The sequence below is a fragment of the Carettochelys insculpta genome, chromosome 23 (assembly GCF_033958435.1).
Source record: "Carettochelys insculpta isolate YL-2023 chromosome 23, ASM3395843v1, whole genome shotgun sequence".
In the NCBI taxonomy this organism is placed as follows: Eukaryota; Metazoa; Chordata; order Testudines; family Carettochelyidae; genus Carettochelys; species Carettochelys insculpta.
Genome location: NC_134159.1, coordinates 4,199,921 through 4,216,025, shown reverse-complemented (window position 1 = coordinate 4,216,025; position 16,105 = coordinate 4,199,921). Strand labels below are relative to the sequence as shown.

Here is a 16,105-nt window from a genome sequence, read left to right as displayed (position 1 = left end):
AACCAGCCTATGGGTCCAGCGTACCTGTCCAAGACTTGTTGGCTTTGGGGAAGCAAACGGATGAGTAAGCATACTTATTCTGGAGCGAGGAGAGGAAGCGTGGGGAGGGATGAGTCCATGTTTGGACATGCTCTCTGAACAGTAATTTGATTGGTTCCATTTTGAAAAAAAACAGTGATGACCACTCAGTATAGAGACAGTGCTGTATTCACTGCTTTTGTACATTCCAGGTGCCTTGTACTGGCAATTTCCCAGTTGTAATTGCATGTTGTTATTGTGGTTTTATCACAAAAGACGGCAGATGTCTCAAGACACTTACACTTGAAGTCTAAGTTCTGCTTTCAAAATGTCAAAAGTTTAAGCAATTGAGGTACACCTACCCAGAACTTCCTTATTTTGCCATACATGGCTCTGTGGTCTTTATGAAGATTTCAGGATGATGTAACCTCTTTGATTAATTTTGTACAACCTCATTTCCTTCACAGGTTGAAGTTTCCTGGCTAACAGCTTTGCTGCCTGGCAATGACATTCATGTGAAGCCTTCTAGTCTTACAAAGCATCTCTCAACTTCCTCTGCTATGTTTCATGAGGATCTCCATTTCTATAACAAGTGTCAGAAGGGGAGTCGTGTTAGTCTGTATCCACTAAAACAACGAGAAGTCCTGTGGCACCTTATAGACTAACAGATTTATTGGAGCATAAGCTTTTGTGGGCAAAGACACACTTTGTCAGATGCACAAAGTGGGTCTTTGCCCCCTAAAGTTTATACTCAAATAAATCTGTTAGTCTATAAGGTGCCACAGGACTTGTCATTTCCATAACATTGCCATATGTTGCTGTGTTAAATAGTTCACTTTAGCTCTTCCCACTAGTAACATTGCATTGGTCTAGTTAAATATCTTCTTTCACGCATTCCCAGGAGTTTGGCCTGGTATACCCTGAAGATTCACCTTCTGTTAAGCAGAGAGCAAATAGAAGCTGGGTTTTCTAGCAGGAATTCATGAGAGCCATTCTGCACAGGGTATTGTCAACGAACTCCGTGATTAAATCAGGGGTATCTTCAGAGAAGCCTGTTAGTTTAAATAGCCAGTTTGCAAGCACTGATATGGAGTTGTACTGCTCTGGTAGAGCTAATGGACAATAGTGGGGTTCAAAAGAAGAAGCCTTTGCCACCTGTGCATTGGGACACAATTCATCCTCGTTTCTCCTCTCCCCATCTCTGTTTTCTGTTCTAGCCCTTCCTCAGGGCCAGCTGGCCATTGCATCTTGTCCAATGCACTGTCTGTGATTGGAGAAGAGTTGATTGGCTCCAGATTTAGCTAGCTTCCCTTCTCCCGACAGGAATCCCTTTGACAACACAATGGATGGAGTATGGAGACAGAGAACCAACACTGGCGTCTCCCACAACCAGGCATGTAAGCATCTCTGCTGCCTACTTCCCGGGCACTGCACTAGTGAAAGAGAGTGAGTAGTTGGCGTCACCCTTCTGCGTCAGCAAGAGACTTACTGATGCAAAGTTGAGTGACCAGGAGCCGTCACCCGTCTGTTAGCTGCCCCAGACAACCTTCTCCGGGATCAGCCAACTCTTCACTTTGGCTTGCTGCAAACCCTGGCTCCACTCCAAGCCTCCTGGAAGAACGTTCTCCTGGAGTATCCAACCCTGGTCAGTGGACACATTCAGAAATCAAAAGCGTGCTACCTGCAAAGAGACAGCATCTACACCAGCTTCACTGAGGCAGCTGAAGTGACATTCCAGTGCTGATGTGGCCAAAAAGAAGTCCTGTGGCACCTTATAGACTAACAGATATTTTGGAGCATAAGCTTTCGTGGGCAAAGACCTGCTTCCATCAGATGCATGAGTGGGGGCAGGGGGTGGGAGTTCAGAGGAGGATTTAAAGAGGGGGGGTCTCAGTAAAGGGGAGGGCCAGAACTGACAAGGTCTATTCAATCAGGGTGGAAATGGCCCATTATTGGTAGTTAATGTGGAGTAGTGAACATCAAGAAAGGAGAAAACGAGTCAGTTCAGTCAAGGGGGATGTGGCCCCTTGTGGAGTTGTGAACATCAAGAGCACAGAAACTGCTTTTGTAACGGGCCAACCACACACAGTCTCTGCTTAATCCTTGGTTGATGGAGTCAAATTTGCAAATGAATTGCAGCTCAGAAATTTCTCTCTCCATTTTATTTTTGAAATTTTTTGTTGTAGGACTGCTACTTGTAAATCTGTTACTGAGTGTCCAGGGAGATTGATATGTTCTCCTACAGGTTTTTGTATGTTACTGTTCCTGATGTTTGATTTCTGTCCATTTATTCTTTTACATAGAGACTGTCCAGTTTGGCCAATGTAAATTGTAGTGCAGCATTGCTGGCACATGATAGCATATATTATATTAGTGGATGTGCAGGTGAATGAGCCCCGGATGGTATGGTTGATGTTAGGGCCTGTGATGATGTCGCTGGTGTAGATATGTGAGAAGAGTTGGCAGCGTGGTTTGTTGCTGGGACTGGTTCCAGGTTTAGAGTTACTGTGCGGTGGTCTATAGTCTACAATCTCAGAAAACCATCATAAAGCATTGTCCGTCAAGCTCTCACATGAAACCCGCAAGGAAAGGCAGAAGAGGAAGGCCTCAGACAATGTGAAGAAGCTCTACTGAGACTTAAGGACAACACCTGGGCTACTCCTGCAGTCTGCTAGAAGTTTGTCCCGAGACAGAGTGAAGTGGAGGAGACTTGTAGACCTATGCTCCACCCGGAGTATAAGGCTTTAAGTATGTAAGTCACCTGGACGCTGCCGAGCCCTGTGTTCTAGACTACATAAGCTTTTAGTTTACACTCAAATGTGGGCAGCAGGGAGCACATGGTTCAAAAGACTTCATATGAGCATTTGCAATGCGCTTCCTACCTGGAGTTGCTTAGCAGTCAGCTGGAGGGAATGACTCTGGTGCAGACGTACCATATGACTGCTTGGCATGTCTCAGGATGGGAAAAAGTAGGAGTAAATCACATCTGAATTTAATTTTAAATATAACAAGTTCCAGTCAGGGTTTTTACACAGCTGGGGGGGCTGGAGCAATTTTTAGAGTGGAGGTGCTGACAGGTGTTGTATCAAATTGGTAGTGTGTGTAATGGAACCCAGTTGAAGCCAGGGGGCACTGTGGCCCCTTCCATGCCCTAGTTCCAGCACCTATGGGGCAAAGCAGCCTTTGCATAAAACAAGACACAGGCCTGGACATTTCTAATGTGCCATGTAACTTCTTCTTTCCACAACTGCCTAAAATTCAAGGGAGCGCAGCCAGTCCAGTTGTTGACAGTGTACATTTGGGTAAAGGGGAGGAAAATCAAGACCACTGGATCTAGCTGCCCAAAAACTCCTCCTCAGTGACCAAACAAAGCCCAACAAAGGGCCTATGTGAATGCTATTTACTGAAATAGTTATACCAGGATAAGCACTAATGTATGAACAGTAGACTCCCGACTTACATGGAGTTTGCATTCTTGCACAACCCAATGTAAGTCAAATTTCATGTTACTCAGGGGAGCCAGGAAACCAACCAGCGCAGCAGAGCTAGTCAGTTTCCCCGCTCCTGTGAGTGGTGGGAGCTGGAGCCTGACGCCAGCTCCTCACCACCTTGAGTCATGTTAAACCATGAAATGTGCAGCTTGAGTGCACGTATCTTAGGGTTCTACGGTATAAGGTAACAGAAGATTGGTCCACTTCCTGTGTGGCAATAAGACACCCTGGTAAAGCTGTTTAGGTAACTAACATCAGAGAGGGAAAGCCGAAGTTTTATGTGTAGACAAGGCGTAATAGTATAATAATAAAAAACCTTACGCCTTCTAGAGCAGGGGTCAGCAAACTTTTCATGTCGGGCCCCACTTTTCATCTCTGCAGTTAGCAGGGCCCCCCACTCCAACCTGTCTAACGTAATCCAAACCAATGGACTTTTCGGTTATGCTCATATGAAAAAAACCAAACAAACCATTGGCACACGTAAGAAAATGAGTCCAGAACGTTGAGTAATCAGTATGTAAATGTGAATGCACAGACATAAAAACAGTAACAGATTTCAACATTTTAACGAGACGGATGAGCCTGAGACCCAGCAGCCAATCATGCTGTGCCCCCCTTACAAAATCTCATGCTCTCCAAGGGGGCCCATTCCCCACTTTGCACACTCCTGTTTTAGAAGACTCCTCATGCATTCACTCTGTCCACCCCCCAGATGAGAGAGACACACCAGCTTTTAACTCAGACATCAGCTGCTCCTCAGATACAGCTTGGTAAAATAGTGCAAGAATAGGAGGACAGTGTAGATGACCAGTAATTCTCATTGTCACTGGGCTTGGGAATGTCTCCACAGCTGGAACAGTTCCTTGTGCTGTGACTTCTGTTGGTCGCCCACTTGCCTGCTCCCAGGAGACTGCTACTACACACAGCTGAGTTTCACAATATACTAGAAAGAGAGAATTCTCCACTTTTCCAGTGATCTGGCAGAAAATCCAGTTTCTCCTCAGGGGAGCTGTTCTGTTACTCTTCCATCTCAATTTTTAATATTAATCCATAACTCTCCACCTTCAACTTCTCCTTACCCCAAATACTCTATATCTTTCAACACCTGGCTAATACAAACTGCACAGCGGGGTGCCTGTGCCTTTTTGGAGAAGTTTGTGAATTGTACTGACAACTAGGCAAGAAACCACAGGGCATCAGAGAAGCTGAGATGGGAAGTTTCAACTAAGATTACACTATCCAATATTGCAAGAGGGGGACTTATATGCAAATAAGAAAGCAGATAATTCAGGAACTTGATTTTACTGTTATTACTACAGTGGAATACATTCTGCTACCATTTACACCAGTGTAAATGCAAAGCACTTCATCACTACATTTATGCCAGATTTGCCCTGGTGTAAGAGGACACTTTGGCCCAGTAACTCCATGGACTTCCATGGAGTTACTCTTGATGTATAATGTAGTTAAATCAGGCTTGTTAAGTCCCCAGTTCATGATGTGGCTTAAATCGCGTTGGTATTCACAAGCAGTTCTTGAGATTTCTGTCAAAAGCAGTAATGAAATCACAAAATCATTTGATTTGCCAATCAGGCATGCAATATCTTTGGTTTTCATTTTATTTTTTTTAAATAAATTCAGCAAAAAACATTGTTGCATATAAATGGGATCAGCATGAAAACGATCCAAGCCTAAACCATTATGAAAATACATTACGCTCTGCAGAGTTAATCCTTCCATGCAAATTTCTTTCTCTGTAAATTTATGTAGGTAATAAACAGACATTCTAATCAAAAAGCACATTGTATTACTTTTACCTTGGGCTAATAGAAAGTACAGCAAATCTCTGTGCAACTTTTCTACATGTGGGCTTTTTATTCCCACAGCTGCTCTTGGGATAGGAGCGATAAGCCTTGTTGTAGCTCCTCAAGTGTTTCTTTAAGCAGAGCACAAACTCCTTGTCACACTGGCAGCTCTTCTTTTGGCAGCTGCTCCCCAAGCCTGAGGAGAAAGAGTAACAGGGTGTGCGTTTGAGAAGAGGACACTGGGGAGAAGAAGAAAGACCAATGACATGGGCTGCTAAGATGGTGATGGGGACCACATGACTAGATTATAATGCCAGGCTGTGAACCACCCAAGATAGCTTTAACCTAGCTCACTTGGTCCTGAAGAAGTGAAGCCAAAGAGTAACACTTCAGCATGGGCCATACAAGAATCCTGCACTGAAGTGCACATGGATGTAATATTAGTGCTCTCAGGGCCTGAGTTAACTAGATAACTGCTATCTCACGTATGTCTACATGACCTGCAGTCGCTCCTCGTGAATGCAGTGTAGTCTACCCCCACATAGCACATGCTGACACCTAAGAGCTGGTCTACAGTGTGACACTCCATCATGTTATAACTCGGCCTTGTGGCACACTGGTAACTGATGCAGTGTCAGACATGATCTAGCACTCACCGCACAGACCATTTATTTATCCACTCCACAGGGCGGGTGTTCTAACACAATAGAATTTCCCCATCAGACAATGCCTTAGAGCCACGGTGGCTAACATTTCTGAAGCAAATAGCAAAATAGTCACATGATTCTGAAAATATATTTATTGCTCAAGCCAGCCAGCCACTCTCAACCAGCCTGTAACTAGTGGCAGCACGTTGGACACCACAGCCTTACAGAGTAGCTCTCAGCCCAGCAACCAGCTTCCTAGCATAGGGGATTGAGACGCATGAACAGGGAAGCACCTAATAAAGCAAATGGTCATGACACACAGACACAGGATAGCCCCACGTCTAGAAGACAGCAGCACAGCTGCATCCAACCCTTCAGCCAGCCAGTAAGGTTCCTCTGCATTGTAAATACCAAGTTATATCTTTACATTGCCTGCCCTCTGCTTGTTGCCATAACACAAACAAGAAATAGTCATAGTGGACCATAAGCTAAATATGAATCAACAGTGTGCTGCTGTTGAAAAAAAAGGAAACATGATTCTGGGATGCAAGACACAAGAAGTCATTCTTCTGCTCTACTCAGTGCTCATTAGGCTTCAGTTGGAGTACTGTGTCCAGTTCTGGGCACCACACTTCAAGAAAGATGTGAAGGAACTGGAGAAGGTCCAGAGAAGAGCAACTATAAGGGAAGACTGAAAGAACTGGGCTTGTTTAGTTTAGAGAAGAGGAGACTTAGAAGGGACATGATCGCAGTTTTCAAGTACCTAACAGAGTGTTATAAGGAGCAGGGAGAAGAAGTGTTCTCTTTTGAGTCTGAGGATAGGACAAGAAGCAGTGAGCTTAACTGCCGCAAGGGAGGTTTAGGTTGGACATTAGTAAAAGCTTCCTAACTGTCAAAGTGGTTAAACAGTGGAATAAATTTCCTACGGAGATTGTGGAATCTCCCATCACTGGAGATATTTAAGAGCAGGTTAGACAGACATCTATCAGCAATGGTCTAGATGGTGCTTGGTCCTGCTGCGAGAGCAGGGGACTGGATTCAATGACCTCTTGGGGTCCCTTCTAGTTCTAGTGTTCTACGAATAATAAAATGGGTAAAAGGATTCACCTTGAATGGATCCCATATTCTGTTCTGGGGATGAAGGAAGAGCCTCACCCAGTAGCCTGCTTGTTCTTTCCACATAAAGGATTCCCATTAGAATGTCAGGGGTTTTCTTTCTTTTACCCAACCATAGTTTGTTGTCTGTCAGTATTGCGTGCTTGTTGTTGCTGACTAGGACTGAGCCTTAAGTACATTAGGGTAGGCCTGCAGGTAGAGTTACCATATATGTCTTTTCGAAACAGAGGACGCTCTTGAGAGGGAGTGTATCTGTATTAGTATCTATTAACTCCTGCTGTACTCCTTTGCTATATAGACTATAACACATTAATACAACATCAGTTGGTGGATACTGATACAGATACATTCCCTCTTCCGGATGTCCTCCTGTTTATATGGTAACCCTGCCTGCAAGGCAAAGAGAACCCATGGCCACGTATGTTGGGGCATGGACCTACATCCCCTGCCTTGTGAGGCTTGTGCTATGGCACTAAGAGTAGCTGTGTTGGATGTTCAGGCTCAGGATGGAGCCGAAGACAGGTCTACATTACAAAAGAAATTCAACTTAAGATATGCAACTCCAGCGATGACAAGCGTGTAGCTGGAGTTGACGTATCTTAATTCAAATTTCTGGCACAGCCCTGCTGTGGGGAGAAACTCTCCTGTCGACGTCCCTTACTCCTCACAACTGTGAGGCGTACCAGAGTCAGCAGGAGCATCCTCAACATTCAGTTTAGCTTATCTCTCTTAAACGTGCTAAATCAATCCCCAGAAGATCAACCTCTGAAACATCAATTTTCGCATAAGTATAGACATGTCCTGAGACTCTGAAGTGGGGTGGGTTTCAGAGCCCAACCCTACAAGCTATTTTTAGCATTGTATCATGAGCCCCAGTCTGTAGGCTTGAGCACTGTGACTCTTATAACTTGGTGTTAATCTACTTAAAGGCAGCAGCACCTGCTGTAGCCAATCATCTCTTCTGCAAGGGCCCATCTCTGACAATGATTCAGTAAAGTTACTGAGTCAGAAATGGGTGTGTAAGTTATATGTTAGTAAGAGACATGAATCTAATGAGTGCCAAGAAATCCCAGATGGCACAGCACACCCGAAAAGGCCTTGAAGATCTAAATGACGCTAGCGTATGCTTATAGGAGTAACTGGGCATGAGTCACTGCCACATCACTCCAATTAGTCTCCCCTCTGAATTCACCCTGTTAATTTCTCAGCTCTCCACCTCTGTCACAATGGGAAGCAAATGAAATTCCTTTTGGTTTCCCCCACATCTGCCCTCTTCCTGTTGGAGATGGAGCTCGGGGGCTGGTTGGCCTTTCACTCCCAGCCTTGCCCACTGGTGCTGAGGACCCCTAGCTGAAAGTAGGAGCTAAGACAACATCTCTTTGTAATCTGTGAAGCCTAGGGTCGGGGAAAAAATTACCGTTTTGAACAGCATATAAGCACATACTTAAGTGTTTGCAGGATTCAGGGCCCAGAACCCCAGGTTCTGCCAGAGACTCTGGGTCTCCTGTCCTGTCTCTTATGTCTGAGGCCTGGCCTACCGCAGGAGGAAAAAAATCAATTTTAGACACACAACTCCAGTGACGAGAATTGCCCCAAAATCAATTTTTGCCACTGTCTCTACAGCGGGAGGTCAGTGGGAGAAAACTCTCTTGTCAACTTCCCTTATGCCTCGCAACTGCCAGGAGTAGCCAGCCTGATGGCGGCGGCGGCGTGACAGTTGGATTTAGCACGTTGCCTCTAGGGATCGCTTTTCCCATGAGTGTAGATGTACTCTAAGAACAAAAACTCCAGTGGACTGGGCTCAGGGGACAGCTGTTAAAAGCCCAGAGGAAAAACACTCTGCCGATTCAGCAGAAATCAAACCCAATCCCTGTCCCGCTGTCCGCGAGCTGACTCACCACAGTATATCTCTCCACCCAGGTAGAAGTAGGTGTACGTGTTTATTATGGCATTACAGCCAAGCTCCTCAAGCCTGGCATAGCAGCAGTCATGCATGCGGCAGCACCTTGGGGGAAAGGAAGAACTCAGCAGTGAAACACATATTGGAGGTGTAAAACACAAGCAGATAAATCCCCATCAACACTTTACTAGTGCACATCAGAGAGACACTGTGGACCAGACTTTCCTCTAACTTACACTGGTGTAAATCAGGAGTCATACCACTGGCCATATCAGGGAGAGAGGCGCTCCGTTTGTTTTCCATCTATACAGATTACATGGTGGGTGGGTAGAAGGCAGCGGGTAACTGATCTAAGCAGCCTGGAGAAAGCATAGGTGGCAAGTTTGCTTCCTTTACTGGCCTTCAGACAAGCCAATGAGCAGCTTTCAAGCATCTTCTCTGGTCTGCACAGGAAGCTCTTGAAAGTCATGGTTGGAACAGCTCACGGGACTCTGACCTCAACACATAAAACAAGTTTCACAAAGACAGGGTAGCAGCTGGAGCCAGATTTTCCTAATGTTTGCAGCATTCTCTTAATTCTTCATTCTGTGGTTGGGATGAAAAAGATGCCACAAGCTCTATTCTTCCTAGTCCAGCCAGGGAGAGATTTAAAACTCCACGGGATGGCATGTAATTACATTCAAAATGGGAAACAGCTATGCTCTCAGGACCTTTGGCATGGGTGGGCAATAATTTTTGATGGGGGGCACTGCAAGATTTTCACTGAGAGGTCAAGGGCTGCCCTTTTGTATGGAGGAGGTGCAGGGTCTGGGATGGGGACTGGCTGTAGAAAGGAAATTGGGGTGTGGGACTGGGGTGCAGGAGATGGTGTATGGTCAGAGAGATTTTGGGTGAAGGAAGAGGTTGTTACCTGGGGCAGCGGATTAAGTGGGGTTAAGGGTGCAGGAAAGCATTCTGACTTGGGAAGGGGGCTGGAGGGGGTGCAGAGTCTGGGAGGGAGCTGGGGTACAGAAGACACTGAGTTGCCAGAGGCAGGCTCAGGCTGGGAGGCACTTACCCTAAGCAGCTACCGGGCCAGCAGCACTCTCAAGCAGGCTTCCCTGCTTGTCAGAAGCCCCAGATGGCTCAAAGCAGCTAGCTGTTCCACGTGGCTCTCTATGCTGTATGGGGGGAGGCTGTGCGTGATACCCACCCCCCGGCCTCTGCCAACTAAATCTCTCAAAGCCTATTGGCCAGAAACCAGCAACCAGACCTGAGAAATTGTGCCGCACTCCCTCGCTCCCAGCAAAACCTTTTTGCTAGGGGTAGGGGCAGTGCGTGAAGTACCCTCTTGCTCCCTTGCAGCACAGGGAGCAGCCAGCACCTGTAAGAGGTGTTACTTTGTGCTGCAGAGGCTGGCTGGATTAAAAGGCTTGGTGGGCCAGATGCCGCCCGCAAGCCGTATCTCACCTGCTATTGATCTATGTGATCTAATAGGCCTTTTCCATAGGTACATTTCTTAGGGACTGTGTTGTGCCATTCACCCTTAAACAGAAATATCTCAGAACAATGGGAGGCTCCTCTTGAACCCACCTCCAGTGGTGTGGTATGGCTCAGATTACTCACCTCTTCAATCCCAGAGGGGGGAAAGTGTCTCTGTGTTTAAGCCTAAAGAAAGGTGGTAGTGTTCCTCCTAAGTCCAAAACAGCTTGGGCACCCCTTTCTAGGAAATATGGATGGGTAGATTCAGCTACCTTCTTGGATGGACGGGTGAAAGAAGCTCTCTTTAGGAATCCTGGCTCCTTCATAACTCATATCCACCTCTTTTGTGCATTTGGTTAGACTCGGAGAGAGCAACGCCAGTTTACACATGCTGATTTGCTGGCCAACTGGCCTTACTTGGTGGAGAGCTTCCTGGGTAAATAGGGACTTGGGGCAAAATTTTCAGAGGTGCTTCAGGGCCTCAGGAGCTCACGTTCTATTTTCAAAAGCAAGTTAGGCCCAGAGCACCAGATTTTCTGAAGTATTTGGGTGCCTAAAGAAGCAGAAAGGACTTCCGAAAATCCTCAGATACCCTTGTGCTTAAATCTGATTGATTTCCATAGGAATTAGGCAGTGGAACCTTTTAAAATTCCACTAGAGGTGCCTCTGTGGGAACTTACATGCTTTTGAAAATCTGCCCTTCAGGCTCTTTTCAAGCGTTACCTGACTGATATTGCTGGCAGGTTTTTTAAGACAGCAACTTACTCATCAGTGCCATCCTTTGGTGTCCCCGCACCACCCCAGCCGCAGTAACAGCCGTAGTTGTAATAATTCGGTATGGCATTTTTCCGGGTTACTTTCTTAATCATCGTTTGAAGCTCCCAGAGACTCCCCTGTGTCAGAGCTGCACCTGGAAAACAGCCAAAGGGAATCCAACTCTGGGAGAAATTACACTTATTCCTGTGCTTTTAGGAAGATGCTTTTGTGCACTTGTCCTGTAGAGTAACCAGATGTTGTAGCAGAAAGAGCCTGAAGCCTGGGCTAGATGCCTGAACCAAGACACCACAAGCCTTGCTATGAGTAACATGCAGGGTCTGTCAAAAGCAGATGTTTGCCTGTAAGTTGATATTTGGGACACCAACTTGTTATCAGTATTTTTCGCACCGTTGAAACTCACAGAGCACATCAACACATTCCACCAGCACAGCCCAAGGACACCCCAAACTAGCCCAAGATAAAATAGTTTGACAAAAGTGAGGAATAGTGATACTTTGTCTGAAACCTCGGGTGTGGAAGTACAATGACAAGTGGTGACTAGAAACATTTTGCCTGAAATACCAGGAGGAAAGTACAAGGGGAGATAACAAATACGTCATGGAACACATAAGATGATATGTGAGGTGTGTATCTCAGACTGTTTATTGCAGTTTGGAAATGTTGGGATACTGCATGAATATAGTCTTGTAAATGCAGGCAGAGCCCTAAGCCCTAAGTGTAGCATGTTGGTAAAAACTCTAATATATACAGAAGAGATGTGCAGGAACAATTCAGATATTCAAGCGTGTACTGGTAATCCCAGATAAATGAGGTCTTATATATCATGCCATGGAGTGATTCAGAGATAAGAAGCTTATTACTGACAAGAGGCATGTATATAGAACCACTAATAGAAGGGATGATCCTTCAGTGGTTAGGCAGCTACTGGCAGGACTGTATTACCACTGCTTTTAAGAAGTAGGTGTGGAGGAATAAAATTTTCTTCCCCTCTTTAAATAAAATTGGACTTTTGGAATTTTTCTAAATGGTTCGGGATCTCCAAACATTGCAGCCAGCTCTTTAGTTGGTTACAAAAAACAACAACCCAAACAAGCCCCCTATATGCACACAGGGATAACAATAATGCAAAAGTCTCATCACTATTTTCCAAATTTCGCTTCAAATTTCAAACTTTGAGACATTTTAACCAGCTCTAATTTCTCTCTCATCCTCCTGACATGCAGGTTTTTGCTGAGTGTTAATTCTGCTCACACGCACACCAGCTTGTGATTTGTTTCTTATAGTAACTTATCTCAGAGGGGTAGCTGTGTTGGTCTGTAGCTTCACAAACAACAAGCAGTCCTGCAGCACCTTACAGACTAGCAAATTTATTATGTTGTGGACTTTTGTGGTTAAGACCCCAACTTCTTCTGGAGATTGGAGAATAAAAATAGACTATAAACCCTGGATTCTATTTTTCTGCTCCAGTCATTGGAAGAAGTTGGGTCTTACCCACAAAAGCTGATGATCTAATAAAATTATTAGTCTCTAAGGTCCTACAGGGCTGCTTGTTACTTCTGTAGTAACTTATGTCAGTCATCCTACTTTTGCACTGACTTTTCCCGCGATTGGTTGAGGCCAAATCCCCATTTATGGACCTTGCAGATCTCTTGTGGATCTTCTCCAAGGACACAGGTGTGAATTCCCTTGCAGCCAGACCCACAAATTTCAGCTTGTCAGTCCAACTCTCCCTGCCTTTAAACTGGTGCATCCCCATTGATTTTAATGACATTGTACTGATGCAGCTGGAAAGTGAAGGAGATCCAGATGTGTGGAATTTGGAGGCAAGTTTTGTAGCAAGTTATCAGCACACTGGTCAAGCCAGTTTACACCTCCCAGCCCAAGTAATTGGAAAAAATTAGGGAATTAATGAGTCTGGTTCTGATACACTAGTTTAATGCCCTTGTATTATTCATACTGATAGACTCAGAAGTGTCAGTAAGATCAGTGAATGTACTGCACTTACCACAAGCAAACAGCACAGCAAATACCAACAGATTCTTCATCTTCTTGCCAGGTCTGGAAACAAAAAAATGAGAACATGGGTGAAATCCAGCTATGTGCGGCAGGGCCCTAGCCACATGCCTACACTGCAGCTGGGAGTGACCCTTTCAGGCTAGGGAGGCAGATTCATGTTAGCAGGAGCAAGCTAGCGTGCTAAGAATATCTCTGCGGAGGTTGTATTTTGGGCTCAAGCACACCCAGACGAAGTCTCCCCAAGAGCTTCTCCATCCACACTGCTAGTTTTAAGTGTGCAAACCCAAGTCCTGCTAGCACAAATCCATCTGTGCTTGGGCTTGGACTCAGCATCGTGCAGGCATACCCCTGGAAGCCACTGCATCACTGAAGTCCTCTCTAGCTCCTGGGCATATTTTAGGCTCTGCACAGGGCTGAATTTCATCCTGCAATTCTAACTGGGTCAGACTCTGTTCTCCCCCATCTGCTCATTGTGCATTGTTGTATTGGCTGGTAGGAAGCCAACACCAGAGCTCAGAGACTGATGCCTCCTTCAGAAAGGGGGCACAATTCATCCTGCTTCATGCACTCTAACACTAGTGACTCCAGTGAGATTTCACTGGCAATGGGAGTTAGTGTCTGACCTCAGTTTGAAGGACCCTAGTCACAACAAGTGGTTTCTCTGCCTTGTTCCCACATACAGCATTTGTTTCACCTGGGGGCACAGAACACCTGGCAGAGGCGAGGACTTGGAAGCAGACTGCTCCGTCAGGGTCACAGGCTGCAGTTGTTCACAACCGACTAGCAACGGAAACAGGTCGGTCAGCTCTTCTAGCCACCAAAGATGCCCAGCAGGGTTGTTTTGGTTTGTGGCTCAAACAAGAGCCACTGAAAAGAAACAGAGGGGGCAGAGCAGCAACCAGAGAAGGGGACAGGGAAGGAAAGCAGAGAGGGAGAGCACTGAAACGGAAGATCTCTCAGGCAATTCCTTGCACTGCAGAAGCCTGGGGTATTTGTGCATCTCGGTCCCTCCTGTTATCTGCCTGAGGCACAGAGTAATTTAGTCTCCTAAGAGCTGTTTTACTTTGGGCTGGTTCTGATTGTGAGGCATGGGGTTGGGGTGGCTGGGGAGTGGTTAGTAGCCTGAGTTGTACTGATCAGTTCTCTTCCATCCTGAAGCTCTCTGAGAGAAGTAGCTACCACCCCACGATCAGCTGGGGCTTGGTACTCTGCATACCTAAAGAATAGCTCAGCAGGGAGCCAGGTGGCTTGCTACAGGTCAGTAACCCTTATCTGCAAACCAGGAGATGGGAACTGCTGCTCAGTAACAACTGTGGATCAGCAGGGAGACTTCTTGCCCCAGATCCTCATCTGCTACTCTGTCTTGGAGCAGGGAAAGGGCAATGTTCACCTCACTTTCACTCCGTTTGCAGCAAGGACCAGGGCCATAACCAAAGCAGAGCAGCTGCCCAGGATGCAAAGCCATGGAATTGGGGAAACGGGGCAGCGTTCCCTCCCCCAGTAGATTTTTGGGTTCTGTTTAGCACAGCAGTTTTCAAATTTGGGGGCTTGCACCCTAAGAGAGGATGTGCCCTGTGCTTTGAAAATCTTTATCTGCTGCCAGGAGCTGATGGGTTGAAAGCTGGTAGGAGCTGTCTGGACCTGTCAGGCCCCTGGCTCACCATACTGTGGGATTTGGGGCACTGCCTGCCTGCCCTCCTTGTCTTGCCTCTGCAGAGATGAGTTCTCCCCAAGGAAGATGGGCAGCACAGCTCTGAGCTCTGCGCTGGGCCCTGATGCACTCCTGCCTGAGCCTGGCACCAGCCAGAGATGCTCCCTGGAGCCAGTACTATCTGCAGATCCCAGGTGCCATGACAGTCCCCCCTTGAGATGCTCACTCACCTCTGCCCTGGTGTGCCTCACACTGCTGCTGCTGCTCCTCAGCCCAGAAGCAACATGTGGCATAATCACATGCCCCTGAGATAGTGATGCAAGTGGGAATCCCAAGGGCTCCAGATGGAATCTTGGGTCACACACACAGCAGATGCAGCCACTGGGAAGGGAGCCCTGTTAATTATGCGCTTTTGTCCATGGCCATGTGTTCGATACATCAGATCAGACACATTCTAGGCTTATCCCCATTGACCTTCACCCTGGGCTAAACAAGGGATGAGGCTGGCTCAAGGCCACTAGCAATGCACGTGTCTTCCAATCTCCATCATGGCCTTGTGGATGGTTTAACTGTTGGACATAATAATGATTAAAATATCATGGATTGGTCTCAACTTACCTTTTCTGGGCTTGGAAAAGTATCTGCAGCTCAGGACTGACTCCTAATCTCTGACGGTGACATATTTATGTTATATAGGACATTGTACCTCCCTTTGGAACTCACAGATAACAGAGTCAGCACAGGCGTGGTCAAATATTCAGAGTTTCCAGAACTTCTACTGTGTGGTTTCTCTGTCACATGAAGTTTCTGTTCTTCCCCACTTTAAGGCATGAAGAATATTTCCCACGAAGGGCTGGGTCACTGATGAGGCCATGCTGCAAACAGGATGTTGATAATCAGTAATCAGGCATAATGGATGAATACATGCATAATTCTGAGTTCACCTAGCACCTAAACTAACACTAGCTGGTGTCAGAGTCTGACCATGGGCTTGAAAGGCAGTTTTGTCAGATCTCTCAAGATATAAAAAGCTGAACCTGAACCTGAAAAGGGTAGATCATGAATAGCTGTCTTGCTAGTAATGTTAGGCTTCTATTGCTTCTACTTTTCACTTGCAAATCCCATACTCATCCGTGAATCACATGGTACTTTTGCAAGAAATGTGGCATAATTCCTTCTTCATTCTCCTTTTTTCCAGCTTATGCCCTAAAACATGACATTTG

General features: G+C 46.0%; 1 protein-coding gene across 1 annotated transcript; it reads right to left on the bottom strand.

Annotated features, from left to right (window-relative positions):
• Positions 1-4,973: 4,973 nt before the first annotated feature.
• On the bottom strand, positions 4,974-15,512 carry LOC142025624 (phospholipase A2 group V-like). Its single transcript, XM_075018159.1, has 5 exons — positions 15,501-15,512; positions 13,221-13,273; positions 11,204-11,348; positions 8,976-9,082; positions 4,974-5,510 (listed from the first exon to the last, which is right to left on the bottom strand). Exons 2-5 carry the CDS (start codon positions 13,258-13,260, stop codon positions 5,323-5,325), a joined length of 480 nt encoding a protein of 159 aa, XP_074874260.1. The 5' UTR covers positions 13,261-13,273; positions 15,501-15,512; the 3' UTR covers positions 4,974-5,322.
• Positions 15,513-16,105: the final 593 nt, after the last annotated feature.

What these genes read in the sequence shown, in the direction of transcription:
- LOC142025624 (XM_075018159.1), bottom strand. Translation starts at nt 13,260, where the DNA reads ATGAAGAATCTGTTGGTATTTGCTGTGCTGTTTGCTTGTG. An exon ending in CCAAAGGATGGCACTGATGA is followed by an intron (nt 9,083 to 11,203) that starts GTAAGTTGCTGT and finishes CTTTCCCCCAAG; the next exon opens with GTGCTGCCGCATGCATGACT. An exon ending in GGGTGGAGAGATATACTGTG is followed by an intron (nt 5,511 to 8,975) that starts GTGAGTCAGCTC and finishes CTTTCTCCTCAG; the next exon opens with GCTTGGGGAGCAGCTGCCAA.